The sequence below is a fragment of the Hypanus sabinus genome, chromosome 11 (genome assembly GCF_030144855.1).
Source record: "Hypanus sabinus isolate sHypSab1 chromosome 11, sHypSab1.hap1, whole genome shotgun sequence".
NCBI classification, from domain to species: domain Eukaryota; kingdom Metazoa; phylum Chordata; class Chondrichthyes; order Myliobatiformes; family Dasyatidae; genus Hypanus; species Hypanus sabinus.
Window position 1 is genome coordinate 108,795,850 of NC_082716.1, and position 20,435 is coordinate 108,816,284.

A 20,435-nucleotide genomic window follows, 5' to 3' on the forward strand; every position below is an offset into this window, starting at 1 on the left:
GGCAATAGACAGATTGCAGAGGGTCCAGGTCCTTGTTGAGGCAGGAGTTCTGTCATGACCAACCTCTCAAAGCATTTCATCACTGTCGATGTGAGTACTACCGGGTGGTAGTCATTAAGGCAGCTCACACTACTCTTCTTAGGCACTGGTATAATTGTTGCCTTTATGAAGCAGGTGGGAACATCCAACCTTAGCAGTAAGAGGTTGAAGATGTCCTTGAATACTCCTGCCAGTTGCTTGGCACAAGTTTTCAGTCATATCAAGTACTCCGCTGGGGACTTCTGCCCTGTGAGGGTTCACTCTCTTTAAAGACAGCCTCCAAGATGGAGATCACAGGGTCACCAGGAGCAGCAGGGACCTTCACAGCTGTAGTTTTGTTCTCCCTTTCAAAGCGCGCATAGAAGGCATTGAGCTCATCTGGTAGTGAAGCATCACTGCCATTCTTGCTGCTGGGTTTCACTTTGTTGGAAGAAATGTCCTGCAAACCCTGCAGGGTTGACGTGCATCCAATATCGCCTCCAATCTCACTTGGAATTGTCTCTTTGCTCTTGAAATAGCCCTCTGCAAGTCGTATCTGGTCTTCTTGTACAGATCCATGACACCAGACTTGAACGCCACAGATCCAGCCCTCAGCAAACGACAAACCTCCTGGTTCATTCATTGCTTCTGGTTTAGAAATGTACAGCAAATTTTTGTTGGCACACACTCATCCATTCAGGTTTTAATGAAGTCGGTAACAACTGCAACATACTCATCCAGACTCAAAGATGAATCCCTGAATACAGACCAGTCCGCCAATTCAAAGCAGTCCTGTGGTTCCCCTGTCCATGCCTTCTTGGTCCTCACTATTGGTGCTGCAGTCTTCAGTCTCTGCCTATACTCAGGGAGTAGAAGTACATCCAGGTGATCAGACTTCCTGAAGTGAGGGTGTGGAATAGCACGGTCAGCATTCTCGACGGTGGTGTAGCAATGGTCCAGTGTGTTGTTCCCTCTGGTGATTTGTTGATGGTAATTATATAGTGACTTTTTCAAGCTGGCCTAGGTAAAATTCCCCAAAATGATGGTGAGGTGTCAGGACGTGCAATTTCCTGCATGTTGATCCCATTGCTCAGATTATCTAGAACCTGTTTGATATTGGCCTGAGGTAGAATGTGCACCACTACCAAAATCATCGCTGAAATCTCCCACGACAGGTAAAATGGACGGCACTTAATTGCGAGATTTTCCAGGTCCGGTGAGCAACACTGATACATCTGCGCGCCGAGAGGAGTTGATCATGAGGCAGACACCACCACCTCTGCTTTTGGGAGACTCGACAGTTTCTATAAAATGTAACTCGAGTTACCATTTTATAGATTTGCAGAGCATGCTTGCAGGAAAGTGAATCTCAGAGTTGGATATGGTGACATTTATGTTACTTTGATAATAAAATTTACTTTGAACTTTGAGATGTCTGGGACGGATGGGGTCATTGACTATGTTGGCAAGACAAAGATCATAGACAGAATTCATGCAGGGTCGGCTGGGCTTTCCAAGGTACACAATGTTCTCAAAAACTAACAAGTCTCGGCCCAGAACGTTGATCATGTATCCCTCTCCACAGATGCTGCCTGACCTGCTGAGTTCCTCCAGCGTTTCATGTGTGTTATTGACAGATGTTACACTAGAAGCATGTGATGGCCTGACGATGATTGGAAGAGTCATTGTGTACCCGTGAGTCCTCACACTTACCGCTGCATCGGCTCCGAATCACGGTTTCGAGGGTTGGGTCCCTGCACTTGGCCCGCTGGAAGGCACAATGGGACTTGTAGAGTTTCCTGTCGCTGCCACACACCAGCTTCTGCTGGGCCCTGGAGCAGTTGGTGTTGCACAGGCCCCCTTGGTCACGCTCATCTATAAGAGACTAAAGCAGCAACAGTTCCAGTTAGCATCTGTCCTCACTGCGAGTAACAACCTTATGTTAACACACAGAACAACCCCATGAAGAGCACGCTCGCTGGTTCCCTCACCAGCTGGTATGAAGGGGCCAGAGCACAGGATCAGGAAAAGCTGCAGAAGGTTGTAAACTCAGCCAGCTCCATCATGGGTGCTTGGTTTCATAACTCCAAAACATAAAACTAACGCAAGGATAAACACGGAGCCAGGAATAATGCCAGTTTGTTTCACTTTTACTTCAGCAAGAAGCGCACTTTCTCCAAGACCGTAACTTTGTCACAGTTTGGAGGCTTGCGTGCCTCAGTGACCTGGGGAGCCATGTTGTCTGGAGTCGGGGCTTTATCCTTTGGCTCCTGGTAGGGTCAACCAGGCCAAGCAGGTCAAAGGGTAGAGGCCAGATTAAGAGTGGTCCACCGGCCCTGTCAGGGACTAACAACCCTGACACTTAAAACAAAATTGTTACTGAGACAGCATGAAAAATCCTTCTACATCTGTGTGCGATGGTATTCCGGAGTCTCCACCCAGGACTTGTGTGACTGACAGTAGTGAGAACTAAGAGGAAGCTAGTGACATGATGAAGGAAGCCCTGAACACCCCTAGAGAGGAAAGACCTTCATTGCTGCCCTAAACACCAGCGGTGTAACAGGAAGCAAATAACATGCACGTTCATGATGTGGTGGCATAATGACGTATACCATTCACGTGCTTTTACATATAACCTGTGATTTTTAATTTGACAATATATACAGTATTACTCAAATACTACTGAAATATTAAATACACAACAACGCACACTAGCCTCCCCAGCATCCAGCCTATGCTCTCTTCCCACTGCTGTCATGAGGAAAGAGGTACAAAAGCCTTAGGACCTACATCACCAGATTCAGGAACAGTTATTATCAGGTCGAGTACCCCTTATCTGAAATTCCAAAATCCATAAACCCCCAAAACCCAATCTTTTTTTTAGCACTGACATGACGTCACAAATTCCCCAAGGCACTGGGTAGGTTCCCAGGTGATACACAGATCTCCGTGCACAGACAGTTCTGAGAAGCGACCCCCGATGCGTAACTAACATCATTTAACAAAAAACAGAAAAACATGGTGTAAAATGAAGATGCCAATCATGTAGCGTCAGCGGACTGAACATATGCTGTTTAATAGTGTGCTGATCGTGAAACACGCTAAGATCTATCACGACAAACTGAACGTTGAAGCCAGTTGTGAATATTCAGCAGGCTGGCTGCAGAAATTGAAAAAAAAAACACAACACTGAATTTTTGAAGCGTCTGCTGGTTATGAAAATCTAGCACCAGAGCACATCTATAATACTGATCTGCTTCCAGTAATTTTTTCCCTCCTCTTTCCCACTTCTTCTATTCCTCACTCAGGCCTCTTACCTCTCTCACCTATCACCTCCTCCTGGTGCCCCTCCTCCTTCTCTTTCTCCCATGGTCCACTCTCCTCTCCTGTCACATTTCTTCCTCTCTGGTCCTTTACCTTTCCCACCCACCTTGCTTCAACCATCACCTTCCAGCTGTCCCCCTTCACCCCCCCCCCACCTTTTTATTCTTCCCCCTTCCTCTCCAGTCCTGAAGAAAGGCCTCAGCCTGAAATGTAAACTGCTTATTCCTCTCCACAGGTGCTGCCCGACCTGCTGAGTTCCTCCAGCATTTTGTGTGTGTTACTCTGTCCAGAGACACTGTCTGACCTGCTGAGTCCCTCTGGCATTTAGTGTGTGTTACTCTGACCATAGACACTGTCTGACCTGCTGAGTTCCTCTGGCATTTAGTGTGTGTTACTCTGACCATAGACACTGTCTGACCTGCTGAGTTCCTCCAGCATTTTGTGTGTATTACTCTGTCCATAGACACTGCCTGCTGAGTTCCTCCAGCATTTTGTGTGTGTTACTCTGACCATAGACACTGTCTGACCTGCTGAGTTCCTGCAGCGTTTTGTGTGTGTTACTCTGACCATAGACACTGTCTGACCTGCTGAGTTCCTGCAGCGTTTTGTGTGTGTTACTCTGACCATAGACTCTGTCTGACCTGCTGAGTTCCTCCAGCATTTTGTGTGTGTTACTCTGTCCATAGACACTGTCTGACCTGCTGAGTTCCTGCAGCATTTTGTGTGTGTTACGATGCCGATTGTTTTTATATCTTACAGAATGAAATTACATTTTGTTTAAACTAAGTATATTTAAATTAAATTTTTAAAGCATTGCCTATGAAAACACCAGAACAAGTCTTCAAAACACAGCATCATTAGTGGAAACTGAAAGCCTTCCGTTATTCAACAGTTGATTCGGGTATTCCCCCATGTGTCTGACACCCTGCGAACTTCATATTTTCACTTTACTAATGTTATGTAATCATCTTTACTGTTAAGTTCGTGTTTGTGAGATGAACAAGTCTAAGACAAAGAATCACACATAAAATGCTGGAGGAACTGAGCAGGTCAGGCAGCATCTATGGAGAGGAATAAACAGTTGACGATTTGTGCTGAGACCCTGCATCAGGACTGGGAAGGAAGGGGAAAGATGCTGGAATATTAAGTTGGGGGGATGGGGAAAGAGGACAGCTTGAAGGTGATAGGTGGAGCCAGGTGGCTAGGGAAGGTCCAGGGCTAGAGAGAAAAGGAGGAGGGGACCACAGGAGAAAGGGAAGGAGGTTGGAGTGAGAAGAGGCAAAGAGGAAAAGAGGGAGGGGGCAGGGGGATGAAGAACTTCTTCTTAAACCAGAAGGAGAAGTTGATTTTAAACACTATCAAGTTGCAGACTACCCAGACAGAATGTGAGGTGTTGCTCCTCCATCCTGAGGGTGGCCTCATCTTGGCACAAGAGGAGGCCATTGACCAACACGTGGGAATAGGAATGGGAATCTGGGAATTGGCAGATGGAGCACAGGTGTTCAAAGTGGTCACAGAAATTATGGCGATCCCAAACTATATTTCACTATATATTCCAAAATCTGAACCAATTCCGGCCTCAAGCATTTCAGACAAAGGTTACTCATACAGCTATCAGGCTCCTGAACCAGTGTGGATAACTTCACTCACCACAATGAGCCTCAGGTCCCACACCACCAGGTTCAGGAACAGTTATTACCCCACAACCGTCAGGCTCCTGAACCAGCGTGGATAACTTCACTCACCACAATGAGCCTCAGGTCCCACACCACCAGCTTCAGGAACAGTTATCATCCCACAACCATCAGGCTCCTGAACCGGTGTGGATAACTTCACTCACCTCAACTCTGAACTGCTTCCACATCCTACCGACTCACTTTCAAGGATTCCACAACTCATGTTCTGAATATTATTTATTATTTGTACTTTTTTTGTATCTGCACAGTTGGCCTTTTGCAACATTGGTTGCATGTAGTTTTTCATTGATCCCATTGTACTTCTTTGTTCTACTATGAATTATTTCTTACTGCCCTTTACACCGCTGGCGTTCAAAGAAGCAAATGACGATCCTCCATCTCCGGTGGTGTTCAGGGCTTCCTTCATCGTGTCAGCAGCTTCCTCTCGGTTTTCACTACTGTCAGCCATGAAAGTCCCGGGTGGAGACTCAGGAATACCGTCACACTCCGATGTAGAAGGATTCTTCATTGCTGTGTCCGTAATAGTTTTGTCTGACCAGTCAGGGTTGTCAGCCCTGAGCTGAACCCCCGAACCTGGAAGACCAGTGGACCACTCTTAGTCGGGCCTCTACCCTTTGACCTGTTTGGCATTGGGTGGGGGGAGTGAACTGATTGAGAATTAGAGAAATCAATGTTCACTCCATCAGGTTAGAGCAGGGGTCCCTGCAGAGGAGACTACCCATTTGGTATGTGAGATGTCGCTCTTTCAAGCTGAGAGCGGCCTCGTGGTTTCAACAGAGATCATAACTGTCTTTGGAGATAGGAGAATGCGGATACCGGAATCTGCTACTATTCAACATGAGTTCCTCTAGCAGATCCTGGCTCAATTTCTTTTAACTTTACTTTTTGTGTATTTAATATTTCAACAAGATTTTATGTAGTTATAATCAAGCCTGCAGATATTCAACTCAGAACTTATAGAGGAGAAAAGATGTGGGAATGGCATTTGTAACAGTGAAATATAACAACCAACAAGACACACTGGGCTTGTGTGGGGTAAAAACAGGAGGACCAGGATTGTGGGGGTGAGATTGCTACAATGCCAAGGTGAAACCATCCACCATCGGCATGCCACGACCCCCCCCCCCCCCCGCAATGAAGCCATGTGAAAACAAATGAAGAAAGGTACTGGATGATGCCACAGCAGTGCTCAAGGAGGACACCGGAAAACTCAAACCTGATTTTAATAGGCAAGATATTTTTTTAATTAAGTTGCCACACCCAAATTTTGCAAAGCCCGCTCGCCTGCTTCTACTGTCAGTGATAAGGTAGCAATGAGCCAGATCACGTGGAGGCTGAATGAATTCTTTCCAATGTTAAGTGGATCCCGTGGGCAATGCCAATGGTCTCAGAGGCCAAGAATGAGTGTGTCAGGGTAAGTGGTGATTCTAAGGTCACCATCATTGATCTGAAAGCTGATCATTGCCCCCTACCCAGGACAGAGGATACCCTTGCAAACCTTTCTGGAGGGAAACAGCGCAGCAAAGCAAGCTCAGCTGAGGTCTACGTACAGATGGAGACGGAAGCAGATGCCAAACTGTTTCTCACCGTAAACACTCACAAAGGGACTTACCGATATAATAGGCTTATTTCTAGAGTTGCATCTGCATCTGTAATTTGGCAGAAAGCTATGGGCTAGGTGCTACAAGGCTACCCAAGCACTCAGTGTTATCAGGATGACATCAGTGTTACCGTGACATGGAACAACTCCAGAACTTCAAGGTAGTGTTAAAAAAGTGTGCATTTAATATTTCAATAATATTGGAGTAATCTTGCCTATATACTGTTTATTAAGCAATCTTAGTAATTCATCACAGATTATACGTAAAAATAAATTAATTTCATATATAGCCACGCTACCACGTGATACGTGCGCCCCTCACTTGACGTGAACAGAAAGTTAGACCTATATTCCCGGACTCCTGTGTTTCCCTTGAATTAGTTTAATGTCTTGAAGTTATAAAACATAACAGAACTCAGTTAATCACAGGAGTGTGACAGCGGCTGTATTTCATGAGGAGGAGCTTGAGGAGATCTGGTAAGTCACCAAAAACACCTACAGAGTTCTACAGATGTACCATGGACGAGCATTCTAACTGGCTGCATCACCGTCTGGTCTGGGGGTTGGGGGGAGAGGCTATTGCACAGGATCAAAGTAAGCTGCAGAGAGTTGTAAAACTAGTCAGCTCCATCATGGGCACTAGCCTCAGTAGGATCCAGGACATCTTCAAGCAGCAGTGTCTCAGGAAGGCAGCATCCATTATTAAGGACTGCATCACCCAAGTCTTCTCATTGCTACCATCAGGGAGGAGGTACAGAAGACTGAAGACACACACTCAGCAATTCAGGAACAGCTTCTTCCCTTCGGCCATCCCATTTCTGAATGGCCATTGAACCCATGAACACTACCTCACTACTTTATTATTTCTATTTTTGCACTATTTATTTATTTTAACTAATATATTGTATATTTACTGTAATTCACAATTTTATTCTCATTACCATGTATTTCGTGGTACCGCTACCACAAAGTTAGCAAATTTCACGATGCATGCCGGTGATTCTGATTCTGAGAAAGCGGTCAAAGCAAAAATAAATAATAATTATGTGGGAAGCAGAAAGGCAAAAAAAAATAGCTTTGGAGAGACGAAGTATTGGAGAGCAAGAGCGAAGGGAGGGTTGGAAGAGATCCTCTATCGTGTTTACCACTTTGGAAACAAGCAGTAAATAATATTACAGACACTATTTTTAGTACGGGTGAAAATGAGGAACAGAGGACCATTGTCTAACTGCGGCATGTTGCTGCCATCCCTGGCTTTACATAGAAAGACTCAGACTCAAGTCTGCACAGAGCAAGACATTCCAATTACCACAGGCACAGCGTCTTGCAAACCCTGCTGCATATTTTTATCCATATTTATTGACATACTTGACCTTATTTTCATGGTTTTTTTTAAAAGTATATTTTAAGGTCCCCTTGCTATGGGCAGCTGGAACTGCTGTTCAGATGTCAGAACAGCAAGTTCCCAAAGCTGTCAGTGAGATATTTGGAAACCCCACTGTCTCCCTAAACAGGGGATGATTGAAAGCTGAACAATGGACAGAATGTTGGAGGGACTCAGCAGGTCAAGCAGCGTCTGCAGAGAGGAATAAACAGTCAACGTTTTGGGCTGAGACCCTTCTTCGGGATCGGAAAGGAAAGGGGGTAGAAGTCAGAATGAGAAGGTGGCAGGGCAAGGGAGAAGGATAACCTGGCAGGTGATAGGTGAAGCCAGGTTAAGGGGAGAGTGGGAGGGATGAAGGGAGAAGCTGAGAAGTGATAGATGGAAGAGGTAAAGGTCAGAAAAAGAAATAGTTTGATCGGAGAGGGGGAGAGGACCATGGGAGAAAGGGAAAGAGGAGGGGAGGTCAGAGGGTGGTGATGGGCAGATGTGGAGACGAGAAGTGATGAGAGAGTAATCATGAACACACACAAAATGCTGGAGGAACTCAGCAGGTCAGGCAATGTCTATGGTCAGAGTAACACACACAAAATGCTGGAGGAACTCAGCAGGTCAGACAGGGTCTATGGTCAGAGTAACACACACAAAATGCTGGAGGAACTCAGCAGGTCAGACAGTGTCTATGGTCAGAGTAACACACACAAAATGCTGGAGGAACTCAGCAGGTCAGTGTCTATGGACAGAGTAACACACACAAAATGCTGGAGGAATTCAGCAGGTCAGACAGTGTCTATGGTCAGAGTAACACACACAAAATGCTGGAGGAACTCAGCAGGTCAGACAGTGTCTATGGACAGAGTAACACTCACAAAATGCTGGAGGAGCTCAGCAGGTCAGACAGTGTCTATGGTCAGATTAACAGACACAAAATGCTAGAGGAACTCAGCAGGTCAGACGGTGTCTATGGTCAGAGTAACACACACAAAATGCTGGAGGAACTCAGCAGGTCAGACAGTGTCTATGGACAGAGTAACACTCACAAAATGCTGGAGGAACTCAGCAGGTCAGACAGTGTCTATGGTCAGATTAACAGACACAAAATGCTGGAGGAACTCAGCAGGTCAGACGGTGTCTATGGTCAGAGTAACACACACAAAATGCTGGAGGAACTCAGCAGGTCAGACAGTGTCTATGGTCAGATTAACAGACACAAAATGCTAGAGGAACTCAGCAGGTCAGACGGTGTCTATGGTCAGAGTAACACACACAAAATGCTGGAGGAACTCAGCAGGTCAGACAGTGTCTATGGACAGAGTAACACTCACAAAATGCTGGAGGAACTCAGCAGGTCAGACAGTGTCTATGGTCAGATTAACAGACACAAAATGCTGGAGGAACTCAGCAGGTCAGACGGTGTCTATGGTCAGAGTAACACACACAAAATGCTGGAGGAACTCAGCAGGTCAGACAGCATCTATGGAGGAGAATAAACAGTCGGTATTTCAGGCCGAGAGCCTTCTTCAGAACTGGAAAGAAAGCGGGAAGATGTCAGAATTTAAAAAATGGCGGGACGGGAAGGAGGATAGCTTGGTGATCGGTGAAGCCAGGGTGGGAAAGGTCAAGGGATGGAGAGGAGAGTGGACCATGGGAGAAAGGGAAGGAGGAGGGAACCCGGGAGGAGGTGATAGGCAGTTGAGAAGGGGTAAGAGGCCAGAGTGGGGAATAGAAGAAGCAGGGAGAGGGAGGGGACATTTTTTTTTAACCAGAAGGAGAAATCGATATTCATGCCATCAGGTTGGAGGCTACCCAGACAGAATATGAGGGGTTTTTCCTTCCCTCGAGGGTGGCCTCATCGTAGCACAAGAGGAGACCATGGACCAACATGGTGGAATGGGAATGGGAATAGGAATTAACACGTTTGGCCACTGGGAAGATCTGCTTTCAGCCGATGGAATGGAGACGCTCGATGAGGCAGCCTCCTCCTCCTCCCTCAATTTACAATGGGCCTCACCAATGTAGAGAAGAGTAATCAGAATGGGAAAAGAGACAAAGGGGGTGGGAGAAAGGGAAGGTAGAGAAATGTAAAGCCCATCTTTCCTTACTTTAGCAGAGCAGCTGATGTGCTGAACCGTATAGGCCCCGGCAGCAGCTCAGACACGTTGCCATGGTGACCTACCGGCATATGTCACTGCAAGCTGTACGGTTTACAACAGAATTGACCAGGGAGGGACTGAGGCATGGAAGCAAGGGATACTAAATATTCTGAAAACAAGGAAATGGTAAATAAATAACCCATTTTAAAGATTCAAAATAAAAAATGGACTCTGGGTCAAGCTGGGGTCGTCAGCTTCATGTCTTATTTGCTCCCTCAAGAATGTAAATAACCGAGGAAGATCCCAGACTATTTATTTTTTAATGATGCTCTTCCAGCCCCAGAAAGCCACAACAGCCAATTACACCCATGTGACCGATTAACCTACTAACCAGTACAGCTTTGGACTGTGGGAGGAAACCGGATCTCCTGGAGGAAGCCCGCACGGTCACGGGGAGAACGTACGAACTCCTTACTGACAGCAGAGGAAATTGAAGCCGGGTTCGCTGGCGCTATAATAGCATTACACCACAATTTACAGCAATGAAGAGGTTCGTGAAGCATGGTGGACGGTTACCTCTCACACGCTGAAGCCCTCCCTTTACAACAGACTGGATTGGGCCCACTGCCTAGAAGAGCCATCACACTTTCTACACAACTGCACCATCCCCAGACAAAAGAGAAGGCCGGATCTCACTGTCAGCAGGTCCCAGAGCTAACAAACATGCCAAGCCACAGACGCTACCTCACTTTCTTCATTACTGTGTATTTTTATCGTAATTTATACTGTTTTTACCATTGCTCGGTACTTTGAACAGATAATCCTACAGAAGGTAGTGGATTTGGCACAGCACATCACAGGTTAAAACCCTCCCAACTAATTAGCACATCTATGCGAAACACTGTCGTGGGAAAGCAGCATCCATCATCAGAGATCCCCACCACCCAGGACACGCTCTCTTCTCGCTGCTACCATCAGGTAGAAGGTACAAGAGCCTCAGGACACACACCACCAGGGTTCAAGAACAGTTACTACCTCTCAACCATTAAGTGTTGCCGTGATTCCAGTGTGGGAGGGAACCGGGGCACCTGGAAGAGACGCACGCGGTCACCAGGGAGAACGTACAAACTCCTTACAGACAGCAGCAGGGATTGAACCCCACTGCAAAGCGTTGTGCTAATTGCTACTCAATGATCTGTTTAGTTTTTGAGATACAGCACAGAATAAGCCCTCCCGGACTTTTGAGAAATGACAACCAGCAACCCCCCCAATTTAACCCTAGCCTAATCCAGGGACAACTTACAATGACCAATTAACCTACTGACCAGTACGTGAAACTGGAGCACTCGGAGGAGCCCATGGAGTCACGAGAGAACGTACAAACTCCGCACAAGCAGTGACGGGAATTGAACCCAGGTCGCCCGTACTGTAAAGCGTTGTGCTAGCCACTCTGCTACCATGCTTTCTGTTATCCTTTTCCCAAAGCCATGGGAAATTTCCTTAAAATTAATCTAATTCCAGGTTGAAAGCTGTAAATAGAGTTTCCCCATTTCAAGCAGGACATTCCTGCTCAGACAGCAGTGCGGGACATTTCAGCTCGGACAACAGCGCAGATCCTTCGGCCGATCATGTTGTTCTGACCCTTAACCTAGTCCAAGATCAACCCAACCCTTCCCTCCCACATACCTGCTGCCCGGAACATTGTTGACGTTCAGGGCGGCACTGAATGTCCTCCATCTTTGGCAGTGCTCAGGGCTTCAGTCACTAGCTCGGTTTGCACTACTGTCAGTCACGCAAGGCCCAGGTGGAGACTCAGGAACACCGTCGCACTCAGATGTAGAAGGATTCTTCATTGCGGTTTCCGTAACGGTTTGTTTGACCAGTCAGGGTTGTTCACCCTGAGCTGAACTCCCTGAACCTGGAGTACTGGTGGACCACTCTGAATCTGGCCTCTATTCTTTGACACGGGTGACCCTACCAACAGCCAAATCATAAAGCCCCGACTCCAGCCAATGTAGCTCTCCAGGTCATCGAGGCACGCAAGCCTCCAAACCCTACGACAATGTTGTGGTCCGCATGGAGTTCCCTCTCACATAGGCCTCCACTTTTTCTTCATTCATGTGCACGAGTCCCTTAAATGTCTGAAAAGTACCTGCCCTTACCATCGCACCTGGCAGCATGGCCCATGAACCTAAGACTGTTTAAAAAAAGCTACCATTTCCATTCCCCCCATTCCTCCTTCCAATCACCTTAACATCATGTACTCTGGTATCAGCCCTTTCACACAGGCTGTCCACTCGATCGATGCCTCTTATCATCACATACTCCTCTATCAAGTCTCCTCTCATCCTCCTTCACTCCAAAGAGAAAAGTCCTGAGCTGAACTCCTAAACCCGGAATCAACCTCTCCTCATAAGACACGCTCTCTAATCCAGGTAACATCCCAGTAAATCTCCTCTGCACCCTCTCTAAAGCTTCTACATTCTCCCTATAATGAGGCAACCATGAAATGAACTTGAAATTCCAAATGTGGCCTAACGAGATTTTTTAAACGAGTTTCATTCTGTTTCCATTTCGTTAATTGGTGTCATTCACCCACGCTGAGCTCATCAGTTTCATCAACTTTGCCTGTAACTTCCACCCTGCCCTCAAATTCACTTGGTCCATCTCTGATACCTCTTGCATCCCTCTCTCCATCTCTGAAGACAAACTGTCAACTGACATCTTTTATAAACCTACTGATGGCCATGGATATCTTGACAATACCCCTTCTCCTGTAAAATAGCTGTTCCCTTTTCTCTGTTACGTTGTCCGCACAGCATCCATTCCCGCTCTAGCTATCAAAAGCAGAACTTCTAGGCGGCCAACCGTTTAATTTCTGATTCCCATTCCCGTTCTGACATGTCGGTCTACGGCCTAGACCTGTGCTCAGGGTGGAGGAGCAACACCTTATATTCCATCTTGGTACCCTTTAACCTGACGGCATAAATATTGATTTCTCCTTCCAGTTAAAAAAAAATGCTCCCTCCTCCTCCTCCCCTCTTCTATTCCCCACTATGGACTCTTACCTCTTCTCACCTGCCTATCACGTCCCCCTTGGTCCCCTCCTCCTTCCCTTTCTCCCATGGTCCACTCTCCTCTCTTATCAGATTTCTTCTTTCCCACCCACCTGGCTTCACCTTTCACCTTCCAGCTGGTCCCCCCCCCTCCTTTCCTCCCCCTACTCTTTTTTATTGTGGTATCTTCCCCCTTCCTTCTCAGTCCTGAAGAAGGGTCTTGGTCCAAAATGCTGACTGTTTATTCATTTCCGTAGGTGCTGCCTGACCTGCTGAGTTCCTCCAGCATTTAGTGTGTGTTGCTCTGGGTTTCCGGCAGCTGCAGAATCTCTCCTGTTTGTCATTCTGTTAAAACCCCTTTTCAACCAAAAACAAATCCTGTGGTTACGACTTCTTCTGGCACTGGAAAGAGTTTCATTTTTATTTAAACCCTTCCCATATATTTAGCATCCCCATCCCCTACGTAACCTTCTAGGTTCAGAGAGATGACACCTTCGCCTCTCCACAAACAAGAACTCAAATGAAAAAGTTCTGAGAATCAGACACAGAAGACAATAGAGGCCAAGTATACAGGAAACAACATGGAACAGTATGTCCTTAGAATGGGGACGAGGAGGAATTCCTTCATCCAAAGATTGGTGAATCTGATGAATTCATTGCCACAGACAGCTGTGGAATCCAAGTTGTTTAAAGTGTAGTTTGATAGGTACGTGATTAGTCAAGGCAACAGAAGCTACGGGGAGAAGGCAGCAGAATGGGGTTCAGAGGGATGATAAGTCAGCTATGATGAAATGGTGGTGCAGACACTGTTACAGTGCACACCGTCTGCATCTTAGAAGCTCCACATTCTCCAGGAGCCACAGCACACCTCCTTTAGAGGTCTGACCTACTCCGCTATTTGGGAACTCGATTCAGGGCTCAGTCCCCAACTTTGGTTCAGTCTGTTATTGCACTTAGGATTTCTGTCTCGTTTGGATTCTCGTCTCCAAACCTCTAAAGGTTCCCACCCAGCACCTAGTCAAGAACCCTGTAATCATCTCAGTCTCGAAACATCGCAGTTCCATTCTTGATTCAGATACTCCAGCACTTGGTCCTTATAGTCCTCACCTAGGCACCTCATCACAGACTTGACATACCAAATGGCCTCAGTCTGCCTCTGCCTTGTGGTGCAACACCTGTAGGGGTAATGAGAAAACTCTTCACAATTGGGAAATAAACAAGATGTAAGATGGCAGAGAACAGGAAAATGTCACAATCTGTACATCTTAGCAAACACAAGGAAATCTGCAGATTCTGGGAATTCAAACAACACACACAAAATGCTGGTGGAATGCAGCAGGCCAGGCAGCATCTATAGGGAGAAGCACTGTTGACGTTTCGGGCCAAGACCCTTCGTCAGGTCTTGTACTTAGCACTGGATTCTATTTCCATCTTAGACAAATAACCAGGAGGTTCACTGGACAACAAAGATTTTCCTTCCTGAATGCTTTTGGGTGCATCTTATGGATTTTGGACTGCTGATCATGAAAATTGCCATGAAATTTCCCTATCACACACCATTTCTCTGAAGTAGTTTATATTTGTTAAATTCAATTCGTAATTCAAGTCAGAATAACTGATGCCAAGATTAAGGAAGGCATTTTTATTGGTCCACAAATCAATCAGGCCATCAACGTCAGGCAATTCAAAGAACTCCTAGTGGGACCGGAGAAAATCACATGGCAGACAAGGATGCTGTTGTCAGTTTTCTTGGCAACTGCAGAGCATCAAGCTACGTGCAGCTGGTTGACAACATGCTTCAAGCAAACAAAACCATGAAGTGCAACGTGTCACTGAAGATTCATTTTCTGCATTCCCATTTAGACTTCTTCCCTGCAAATCCTGGCGCTGTCAGTGACGAGCACGGTGAAAGGTTTCACCAGGACATTGTGGTCACGGAGAAATGGTATCGGGGCAACTAGAATCCATCAATACTGGCTGATTATTGTTGGACACTTGAGCGAGAAGCCTCAAACAAGAATAAAAAAAGATTTTTAGCATAGTTGAACTATTGCAAAGCGTCAGCACTATTATGCAATTAAATGCATTATATTCAATAAAAGTTGATTTCTTGCTTCTTCAAATTCTTACATGATGAAAGCAGTCTGAAAACATCTCTGTCTTCAGCTTCATAAGCAAAACTAAATTCTGCGGAAGCAAGACTTGTGAAGAAATGTCTTATCCGCTGCTATTAAAGTACCTGTATGATGCAGCTCAGAAAACCACTTGGGGGTCACTTTACAGGTTATGTGAGGGCAGAATGAAGAACAGCCTGTTGGAGGAACTCAGTGGGTCGAAGAGCAGAAGGAGAGAAAAGGAATTGTCAGAGTGTTTTGGGCTGTAACCTTAAATCAGGACAAGCTGCCTTTCAAATCAATGTGTGGAACAACCTGACAGAATACACACTGCTCAGGAATGGGGAAAATTTTAAAAGCAGGAGCAGCAATTTTGGAGCGTAATGGGATAACTGATATCCTGGACTCCCTCATCTTAACTGGAATTGAGAATTTTTTAAAATATTTTTTCTCCTCACACTGGCCAGCAATTTTATTTAGAAATACGGTGCAGAATAGGCCCTTCTGGCCCAACTAGTCAGCTATTTAACCCTTGCCTTATCACAGGACTATTTACAATGACCAATTAACCTTCTAACTGGTACATCTTTGGACTACGGGAGGAAAGCAGAGCACCTGGAGGAAACCCATGCAGTCAGAGAGAGAACATATAGACGACATCTGAACTGAACTCCAAGTTCCGACGTGTCAAGCTATAGCAGTGTCACAGTAAGCACCCCACTACCGTGGCGTCCCAACCTCCCCACTCTCCCATCTGTGTTAAGTTACTTAGGAATCATGAGCACGGGAAAACAGGGAGGAATGAACTCGCGTTACTTTTCCACTATATGCTCGAGAAAAAGAAATTCTTATTAGCTACGGATGAATATGTGGATCCCCAAAGTTGTTATTGCATAAGTTCTCTTCCCTTGCCAAGTGTTGATGGTGGGTCTGAAAACCAGACGCCTGCTCTTGGCCGCACCATGGCCATCCAGGAGTGATTGGCACTTGATATGTGGGGCCTTGCCAGGAATGTGAGGCTGCACACGCATGTGTCATCCAACGCACTCAGTAATTTCAGAATGCATCTAGTAGCTGCAAGAGTTTTCAAGAGTGAGGAAGAGGAAGACAGAGTTGGAGGAGTTTTAAGTAGCAATCGACTTATCTAGGCAAGTTCGAGTGTATTGTCATCTGACCGTACAAATAGAGTCATGGAAAAGTACAGCACGGAAACAGACCCTTCAGCCCATCTAGTCCATGCTGAACCATTTAAACTGCCTACTTCCATCGACCTGCACCGGGTTAATAGCCCTCCTATCCACGTACTTATCCAAACTTCTCATAAATGTTGAAATCACCACTTATGCTGGCAGCTCGTTCCACACTCTCAGATCCTCCGAGTGAAGGGGTTTGCCCTCATGTTCCCCACAAACTTTTCAACTTTCACCGTTAATCCATGACCTCTGGCTGTAGTCTCACCCAACCCCAGTGGAAAAAGCCTGCTTGCATTTACCCTACCTATACCCCTCATTATTTTGTATACCTCTATCAAATCTCCCCTTTGGTCTATGTTCCAAGGAATGAAGTTCTAACCCATTCAATCTTCTCTTATAATGCTGATATATACATACAACCAAACAAACCAACGTTCCTCCGGACCATGGTGCACCCACAATACGTACATCACAAACAGCACATAAACCAAAATATTACCACAAATAAGTTAATAAAATATAATTCAAAGTGTATATAGTGTGCAGCACAGGTTAATAATAAACAGCTCACTGTTGTAGTGATGAGACTTGGTGGTAGCAGGGTATTCATAGCAGGGTGGTAGCTGTACATTCAGCCAGAGATTCATTCCACCGAGATGCAACACTGAGCGTCATAGGAAGTCATTCCTGCCTGTGACCATCACACTTTACAACCCCTCCCTCGGAGTGTCAGACACCCTGAGCCAATAGGCTGGTCCTGGGCTTATTTCCGCTTGGCATGATTAACTTATTATTATTTATGGTTTTATATTGCTATATTTCTGCACTATTCTTGGTTGGTGCGGCTGTAACGAAACCCAGTTTCCCTCGGGATCAATAAAGTCTGTCAGTCTGTATTCATTAGTCTCACAGCCTGAGGGAAGAAGCTGCTGCCCAGTGGGGCAGTCCTAATCCCGATGCTCCCGTACCTTCTTCCCGATGGCAGTGGATCAAAGAGATTGTGTGATGAGTGGTAGGGATCCCGAACAATGCTTCCGATCCTTCATATAATACTCTCCCAGTAAATGTCACAAGGATTGGGGAGGAAGACCCCAGTGGCCCTGTTGGTAGTTTCTAATGTCCTCTGTCGGGTCTTGTGGTCCAGTGCCTTGCAGCTTCTGCACCACACAATGGCAGGTCACGCAGGTTTAATGAACGTCTTCTGTCCTCTGCACCCGGATTTCCAATCAATCAGACCAGTGGCAGATGTGGGTGAAGCACGCCTGTGATTTTAGACCCTTTATCAAAAGTACAAGCAGCAAGGAGAGTGAATGCTACCGCTGCATAAAGCAAAGTTAGTGGCAAGCCAGACAGACAGACAGACAGATGGCCAGACAAGGATTTCTTAATAACTGAAGCACAAGGAAGGAGGCATGTAAGGTGTAGCACTTTCCATTGCCTTTCTTTGGTCCAAAAATATAGAAATGTAGTGGCTTCCAAACATTCAGAAAGCTCTTAGAGAAAAAATGATGATATGGGCTGAATCACAATCAGGTGTAATCTCACCAGCATACGTTGTGAAACGTGTTGCCTAAGCAACAGCAGTACTGTACATTGCAATACATAATAATAAAATGGTGAATTACAGTATGACATCTACCTGAGGCCTCCATCGGTCCGGCTTGACCATGGACGTTGTGTCCTCGCTGTCTAGACACACAAGCCTGGGCAGTACAATATGGAGACAAGCTGTTGCCCGTGTAGCAAGCTGGTGAAGCCAAAGCAATGGCAGAGACTGATAGAGTTTGGTACTAGCAGCATCGCAGGAGTTGCCAGTCAACGTTGAACTCAATATAGGACTGCTTTAGGAACCCCAGCTTTGGATTTTTCTCCTCGGGGTTTACTACTGAGGCCTTCCCCATGAGTGGGCGTAGCCACAGGGCAGCGGAGGTTTGAGATCTGAGTTTTCCTTCTCCTAGATGAGCTGCAAACCGCGGCTGATGAGCCCCATCTGCCCGAAGATTGTGTGTCTGTGCATGTCTCGTGTCACCCGCGTATTTTTTATCACTTTACAACATTAAATAACAGTGGACTTAATTTAACTTCTTTTTTTGACATTGATCAACAGAAAGACTCTTTCATGTCAAAGCAAAAAGCAGATTTCTACAAAGTGATCTAAATTAATTACAAATATAAAACACAAAATAATTGATTGCAGAAACATTCACAAATATGACACACCACATCATCACTGGTGCAGCCAATTGGTTTCAGAAGTCACATAATTCGATAAATAGAGATCACCATGTGCAGTCAAGGTGTTTCAGTTGATTGTACTAGAAATACACCTGTATTGGGAAGGTCCAACTGCTGGTGAGTCAGTATCCTGGCAAAAACTACACCCTGAAGACAAAAGAACACTCCAAGCAACTCCGTGAAAAGGTTATTGAAAAGCACAAGCCAGGAGATGGATACAGGAAAATTTCCAAGACACTAAATATCATTGGAGTACAGTTAAATCAATCATCAAGAATTGGAAAGAATATAACACAGATGTAAACCTAAACTGAGTGACCGTGCAAGAAGGGGACCAGTGAGGGAGGCCACCAAGAGACCTGTGACAACTCTGGAGGAGTTACAAGCTTCAGTGGCTGAGATGGGAGAGATTGCACAAACAACAACTGTTGCCCGGGTGCTTCACCAGTCACAGCTTTATGGGAGAGTGGCAAAGAGAAAGCCACTGTTGGAAAACAACTTACATGAAATCTCAGCTAGACTTCGCCAGAAGGCATGTGGGAGACTCTGAAGTCAGCTGGAAGGAGGATCTATGGTCTGATGAAACCAAAATTGAGCTTTCAACTATACACTATGTTTGGCATAAGCCAAATACCACACATCATCAAAGACACATCATCCCTACCGTGAAGCATGGTGATGGCTTCATCATGTTGTGGGAATACTTCCCTGCAGCAGGCCCTGGAAGGCTTGTGAAGGTAAAGGGTAAAATGAATGCAGCAAAATACAGGGAGATCCTGGAGGAAAACCTGATGCAGTCTGCAAGAGAACTGTGACTTGGGAGAAGATTTGTTTTCCGGCAAGACAATAACCCCAAGCATAAAGCCAAAGCTACACAGGAATGGCTTAAAAACAAAGTTAATGTCCTGGAGTGGCAGTCAGAGTCCAGACCTCAATCAAATTGAGAATTTGTAGCTGGACTTGAAAAGGGCTGTTCACTTATGATCCCCATGCAATCTGACAGAGCTTGAGCAGTTTTGTAAAGAAGAATGGGGGAAAATTGCAGTGTCCTGGTGTGCAAAGCTGACAGAGACCTATCCACACAGACTCAAGACTGTAATTGCTGCCAAAGATGCATCTACTAAATACTGACTTGAAGGAGTAATTATACAATCAATTAGTTTGTGTTTAAAAATTGTAATAAATTTAGACCAAATTGTAGAAATTTGTTTTTGCTTTGTACTGAGGTTCCTTAAGGTCATTATAGCCAGGGGGTGGTAATGGGGACAAGCTCCCACTATCTATTAAATGCTCCCAAAGGTGTGCGCCTCAAATAGCCTCTGACAACCAGGTCCAGCTCCTGGCCTTCACACCTGACTAAGCCCGGCAGAACCGTTTCAGCCGTGGTTGGCAGCTCATCTAAGAGAACAAAAACTCTGATCCCAAACCTCCACCATCTTGCAGCCATATCCACTCATGGGAGTAAACCCAGAGTGAAAATCCAGAGCTGCAAACTGAAAGGCAGCCCTACACTGAATTCTACTCTGACTGGCAATTCCTGCGACACAACTAGTGCCGAACTGTATCGGTCTCTGCCGTGTGAGAAGAGGGGCTTGCTACATGGGCTGCAGCTTGCTCTCTGTATTGTACTGCCCTGGTCTGCGTGTCCAGACAGCTAGGATGCAATATCCATGACACATACAATGAAATGCCAACAATCACCACAGCTGTGAAATGAGATGGGG

The 20,435-nt window shown here is 45.8% G+C and overlaps 1 protein-coding gene across 2 annotated transcripts in view; it reads right to left on the bottom strand.

Annotated features, from left to right (window-relative positions):
• The window catches only part of LOC132402270 (SPARC-related modular calcium-binding protein 1-like), a 124,371-nt gene that overhangs the window by 72,017 nt on the left and 31,919 nt on the right, over positions 1-20,435 (bottom strand). For both annotated transcript variants that reach the window (XM_059985089.1, XM_059985088.1), the window contains exon 2: positions 1,732-1,903. In XM_059985089.1, the coding sequence (XP_059841072.1) occupies positions 1,732-1,903 (172 nt within the window). The remainder of the gene's footprint in view (positions 1-1,731; positions 1,904-20,435) is intronic.